The following is a 6,000-nucleotide window of genomic DNA, read 5'->3' on the forward strand; positions in this document are numbered from 1 at the left end:
TACTTTAAGTTGCGAGCCCAAAACCACTAGATGGTAGCAGAATACGATGATACGCCATCTATATTACTAGCTCTTCCGTGGAGAACGCGCTACGGCCGCTGGCTGCCGAGCGCCGCAGCAGCAGCAGCAGCAGTTTTCGTGCGGGGCGTGTGTTGTCGTTCTGTTTTCACGTGCTACGAGTGTATTTCTGTGGGAAAATCCGTGTGAGTCCGCGCGAAAATGCCGCCGAAGAAGCGGGAGAAGGAGCTGGACGGGCAGAAGGCGCCGCGGATGGACCAAATCCAGGCGGACCACGAGCTGTTTTTGCAGGCCTTCGAGAGTGAGTTCCCTTGGCATTTTTCTTGGCCTTTCCCTGGAAATTTCCGTCGTCCAACCCTAATGAGTCTCAGTCCTCGAAAATGAGACAGATCCTTACGCATCCATCGGTACTCCTGATTAATACGATGGGAGCTTCAGTTTCGCACAAATTAAAACATAACCCTATCGCCTGAGTTTTGGGGAATTGGGCGCCGTAGCGCGCGTCGGGTCACTTACCTCCCTCCTTCCGGCTGCGGCAGCGCGCGGACACCTGTCATAATTTCCACAAAAGTCATTCATTATGCGTTAACAATTACACGATTCTGAGTCCAATTTATTTTAAAAATTATCAAGAAAGCGCCATAAATTAAAATCTAGGATAACTCCTGTTGGTCATTGGAAAATCATACTTCTCTTAGAGTTCAAGTATATGTGTGTGTATATATATATATATATATGTGTACATTTTCTGTGTTTACTTCGGACACATTACTGTTCGGTTATTTCGCACCATCGCAAAACGGTACAGATTTAATTACCTTTGGTTCTTGTATGAGTTTTTGTACAATTGGAGATCAACGTCAACCTCTGACACGGTGAGATAAGATTTTGTGCAAGGAATGTATTATTCCTCTTTACTTATTGAGGAGGTACAATTGTAATTTTTTTCTAAAATGGAACGAACGTCGTGGGCTGTTTTAGCGCTATGTGATATCGTGTAGAATCTATTCTTGAACTTTAGCTTTTAATAGATTGTTGAAGTATATTGCCTAAAATGAATATGAACTTAGAGATGAAAGAAGCGGGATCAGAGCGGTTTAGCCTGCCTTATAATCGTAACAAGGATTGTGGCCGCAGGCGTCTCGTAACAGAACGAGCAAAACCATATCATCACACCCCGTTCTGAATCACAGAAGGATCAAATCTCTCGTGTTTTGCTTAGGATTATAAAACATTTAGATGCTCGTTTCACTTGAAAGAATATATGATCCCGTTTGCCATCTAGCGGCTGTCGTGTGAACTAAAAGTACTCCCATCTTTCTTGAATGTTGTATTTTAAAAAAAGAAAATTTCAAAAAAATAGATATGAAATATATTGTGCCTTTGGCACATTTTTAATTAATGGGAGCACATCATTATTTGCAGAGCCCACACAAATTTACCGGTTCCTACGTACAAGAAACCAAATTTCGGTAAGTTAATGACTTTAAATAGCGCTTCCTTATCTACCCGATCTCTATCTTTAATATTTGTTACAATGTTGGATATATACGCTCAAAATATTAATTGGAAATAACGTGAAAAGATGACTCGTTGTACCGATCAAATTATAATAAGATAATATGGTTATGACGGAAAATAAATTATATTGGAATTTTACGATGGCGATGGCAAAAATAGGAGGAAGGAAATATTGTGACCTGAATATTAGCAGTTAATGTAACCCGCTTGATACTTCAAATAATGTAATCAACTTGATACTTTAATTTTATGTTTTGTCAATAAAATTGTCTCCAGCTTACGAATTTCTTTTTCAAAACTTCATCTTGTACGGTATGTATAATACTTTCTTCAAAGGGACACAATCTCGGGTTTGGGAATAAAAAGAAAAACTTGAGGAAAGTCCTTCCGGTCTTTCAGAATCTTTCAGCATTGCTGGAGTGATCGACAGATCATTAGTATGATCTTGATATTTTACTTCCAGCCGATATTTCTGTACAGAAACTTATCTTACATGAAGCAACGTATGTCCAGAAGTCACAAGTCTCGACGAGGATTTAGAATCGATACGATCTTGGAAAGGTTGATGTCCAAAAACAATCAGGAGGAGAATCCTGGAGTACGTGGTTATATGACACTTACTTTTCTGGGATTCTATGATAAGAAAGGTATTTATTAATGAATAAGGAAAATTGTAAGGGTAGCAGCAGAGGCGAAGCACAAGTGATAAGAGAAAAATATTATTTCGGAAAAATGTATATCGCTGCTGCTCATGAATTGTAAATTTATCCCAATAGTCTGAATCTCATAATGCTTTCTATTTCAGTTGAGACATCTCAAGATCCGGTGAAGGTTGAAACACTGCTACTAAAGATATGTCATAAGAAACGGAAAGACGTTAGCTCTCCAATAATGCAGGTACACTTGCAAATTATTAACCAATTGAACGATGAGTGTCGAAATATCGAAAAAAATTAATTCCATTGTTTAAATATTTGAACAGGTATCTGTCGGTACAAGTGAAGTTCCAATAAATCCTTCAGAAAATCAACCACCGCCAAAAGCACCCACCATTTCCATACCCAACGAATCTTTTAGTCTAAATAACGGTCATGTAGCGAAAACGTATATGCTGTTGCTCAGAGTGTACTGTATGTCCAACAATGGCTGCCTTATGAATAACTGTGATTTAGATGGTGAATATCGACAAATTGTTAAAATCAATAACGATAATGTTGCATCAATAATAATGCTGATTTATTTGAATAATATAATTGTTACAGAGCCAGCTCAAAAACGACGCAAGTCAGCCACCGGTCCCATAAAGGCTGGAGCTGAAGAAGTCAAGTTATATGGCTCGGAGCTCGTAGTATACGACAAGCATAATCGTTGTGTGTTGACGGACGGCGATTACGAATTAGGCTTGCAGGAAGTACAAACTAATGTCAGATCGAGTCCCAAGAAACACAGCTCCTGGGAGTCGATCTCCGACATTAAGGAGTGCGGTCCATTCGAGGTGTTCAGTCGTGGCCCGACGTTAAAATTTAGGCTCAGCTGGACCATGGAACCCAGCTGCGGTCTGGTAGACAGACCAGCCCCGATTCATCCACTGCCCAATGGTGACAATAAAGAAAATCGACCAGGAAACGGTAAATTTAAATAAGACAAAAAAGAATCTTCAATTTCATTTAGAATCTGTACTGATTGTGAGCCGCTTTTACATTCTGTTACTTTTTTCAGCAGCTGTAGAGCGTTGTCCTGTGAATCACAATAATAATAATAATAACAACAACAACAACAACAATAATAATAACAACACAACACTGCCAACTCCTAGTCCATTGACGCCGTCGAAGCTCTCAGTGTCCACCGACAAAATGGACACTTCGACGGATAATCAACAAATTGTTTATCAATTTTTATACAATAACAATAGTCGCCAGCAGACGGAAGCTTGCGAGGATCTTCACTGTCCTTGGTGCTCTTTAGATTGTGGCAAACTATATTCATTGCTAAAACACCTTAAGCTCTGTCACTCGCGATTCACCTTTACCTATGTGGTATGTATTCGCGATTTACCTGTGCCATCCGTATCATGTTTATGTAACACGTATTATGTATATCTTAGCCGATTCCACAAGGAGCTCGGATAGACGTGGCTATAAACGAGTGTTATGACGGCTCGTACGCCGGCAGTCCTCACGAATTGATTTCCCAGCCATCCGGAGTAGCGTTCTCGCGCACAGGACCCACCAGACGTACGAGCGTAACGAACATCCTGGTATGTCGGCCAAAGAGAACCAAACCGAGTCTTTCGGAGTTTCTCGAGCTGGACGAGAACGAGTTTGAGAATCAGCGGCCTTATATTACCGGGCACAATAGGTAATGCTAGGCGTGTCTATTGCTTTTTGTTTTTTACTCTATCTTTGCTTCGATTCTCTATAATCATTGAAAATATTATTGGGTTTTCTTTCTTCTCACATAAGGTTGTATCATCATACTGTGACGTGTTTGCCGATCTACCCGAAGGAGATGGACATTGATTCGGAGGGTGAGAACGATCCGAAATGGTTGCAAACAAAGACGATGATGATGATAGATGACTTTACGGATGTGAACGAGGGCGAAAAGGAATTAATGAAGATGTGGAATCTCCACGTAATGAAGCACGGTTATGTAGGAGACTGCCAGATACCGCTGGCCTGCCAAATGTTCTTAGAAACCAAAGGGAAGGAGCTACTCATGAAGAATCTGTATCGGAACTTTGTCTTGCATTTGTGTAGCCTCTTCGATTTCGGACTAATAAGTCCTGTGATTTTATATCAGACGATTCAGAAGCTCCAGGAGATCATGAAGGAAGGTGGCGAGAATGGAGATGTCAGGAAGGTTTTACAAAAGTCACACGAGGCTCAAGTCGAGCGGTGGATCACCACGGGTGTTCACGCGTCTTCTGATGTCGCTAAACCGAGCAGCACCGGTGCCAAGATTAACTTTAATAACGAGATATCAAATTCAAATGCGAGAAGAAAGACTTCCCTGCCATTGGTTTCGCCGCCCATACTGCAAAACGGGAAGCTGGCGAATCACCTGTAATTAATTAATTCGCTTATGGTTGAGATTATATCTTCTTTACCGAATATGCGTTGATGACTACGGCAATGACGATGGTGGTGGCAGCGTGGTGGTGGTGGTGGCGTTGGTGATGGTAGCGTTGTCTGTTAAAAGAAAAAGAGAGATAAAATGAATTTAAAACCGATCATCTTCATAAAATGGATGGTGGCTACCATTAACGATCAGTCGGAGTATGTGTTTTCACGAGGGTTACGGAGGATTGTACGTTTTTGTACAGTATTTGTTGCGAATAATATTATTGTGATTGAATTTATTATTACTACGATAGCTAATAAAAGAGAGGAGGGAAGGAAAGGTAATCGTCATTGTTCTAGCAGTTAGATAAATTCTTCAGAACGTCGTTTCTTTCGCCATTAAAAGCCAAAAAAACAGGGGAGACGCAGAAGCATTAATGCGGAACAATTTCTAACGATAATTCCTTTCGTTGAACTAAAAATTCTATTGTTTGACATATATCTTCGTGTCACTCGGCATTCTTCTCGACTCCTTTCAAAGGGCTTTTATGGTATCTATACCTCTGTGACTCCGTAAACAGTCCCAGCATGTTCTGTAATACTCTGAGGATTTTATGTACTTCTTCGAGATAGCTGATCCGTTAGCGCTACCCAGTGCTTCAGAGAGATTGAGGTTCCTTATCAATTTGCCACCCGAGTGTAGTATCCAACGCTTCGAAACGTATCCAATGCGAGACGCAAAATGTCGTAAGTCTCGAAAGTTCTTCGTGTAAGAGATATGAATCGATAGAGCGAAAGTGCCTTCACCATACCTGAGAGTTCGTAAACGAGAACGACGCTCATCGAACAGGCAGTAAAAAAATAAAAATAAAAAAAAAAAAAAAAAAAAAAAAAAAAAAAAAAAAAAAAAAAAAAAAAAAAAAAAAAAAAGGAAAAAGAAAGGAATTTGGATTCGCGTTATCCAATATGAATAATTCTACCTGTCGGGATCGTTCATCTCGGATGTGCTCACGGGTTTTTACCTGTATAGGGTATGTCGTGTATTGTAGCATTAACGTGCGTGTAATATAGATATACAATTATTACTGCCCCTGGTCGTACGAGGAGTCATGCTTCTTTCATGAGACGGCAGTGAGAACGTCCGAGGAAACGTATTAAGAATGTTAATCCATGTGTCAGAGTCTCCTAACGTAACAGCCGATAAAAACATGAAACAAGCATGCACTTACGGCGGCCGTGACCATTGTCCATTAATACTATTGTCTACGTTAGGGTGTATATAGTTAAAAAAAATTCTTCAATAAAATCTGTGGACACGATATACACGATATGTATCATATGCGTATGCTATAGCAGCTTTTCTTTTATACATCAAAAAAAAAAAAAAAAAAAAAAA

General features: G+C 40.0%; 1 protein-coding gene and 1 long non-coding RNA gene across 4 annotated transcripts; one reads left to right on the forward strand and one right to left on the reverse strand.

The window, feature by feature from the left end:
* The first annotated feature begins 70 nt into the window (after nucleotides 1-70).
* On the forward strand, nucleotides 71-5,478 carry LOC107264101 (polycomb protein suz12-B). Of its 3 annotated transcripts, none has more exons than XM_015732002.2 (9): nucleotides 220-319; nucleotides 1,444-1,490; nucleotides 2,003-2,186; nucleotides 2,345-2,436; nucleotides 2,522-2,714; nucleotides 2,802-3,167; nucleotides 3,259-3,578; nucleotides 3,647-3,900; nucleotides 4,005-5,478. In XM_015732002.2, the coding sequence occupies exons 1-9, from the start codon at nucleotides 220-222 to the stop codon at nucleotides 4,609-4,611; spliced, it is 2,163 nt and encodes a 720-aa protein (XP_015587488.1). In that variant the 3' UTR covers nucleotides 4,612-5,478. The 3 variants fall into 3 exon arrangements, with proteins under 3 accessions (XP_024937020.1, XP_015587488.1, XP_015587489.1); XM_015732003.1 differs by having other exon boundaries at nucleotides 3,262-3,578; XM_025081252.1 differs by having other exon boundaries at nucleotides 71-319; nucleotides 2,522-3,167.
* Nucleotides 328-1,418, reverse strand: LOC107264108. Its single transcript, XR_001536837.2, has 3 exons — nucleotides 837-1,418; nucleotides 535-568; nucleotides 328-431 (listed from the first exon to the last, which is right to left on the reverse strand). It is a non-coding gene; the product is annotated as an uncharacterized LOC107264108 (long non-coding RNA).
* Nucleotides 5,479-6,000: the final 522 nt, after the last annotated feature.

The sequence above is a fragment of the Cephus cinctus genome, unplaced genomic scaffold (genome assembly GCF_000341935.2).
Source record: "Cephus cinctus unplaced genomic scaffold, Ccin1 Ccin1_scaffold0168, whole genome shotgun sequence".
Lineage (NCBI taxonomy): Eukaryota > Metazoa > Arthropoda > Insecta > Hymenoptera > Cephidae > Cephus > Cephus cinctus.

Excerpts from the sequence above, each read along its gene's own strand:
- LOC107264101 (XM_025081252.1), top strand. The coding sequence starts at position 220 with ATGCCGCCGAAGAAGCGGGAGAAGGAGCTGGACGGGCAGAAGGCGCCG. Across the intron at positions 3,579-3,646 it reads GATTCACCTTTACCTATGTG|CCGATTCCACAAGGAGCTCG; the intron begins GTATGTATTCGC and ends TGTATATCTTAG. Across the intron at positions 3,901-4,004 it reads TATATTACCGGGCACAATAG|GTTGTATCATCATACTGTGA; the intron begins GTAATGCTAGGC and ends TTCTCACATAAG.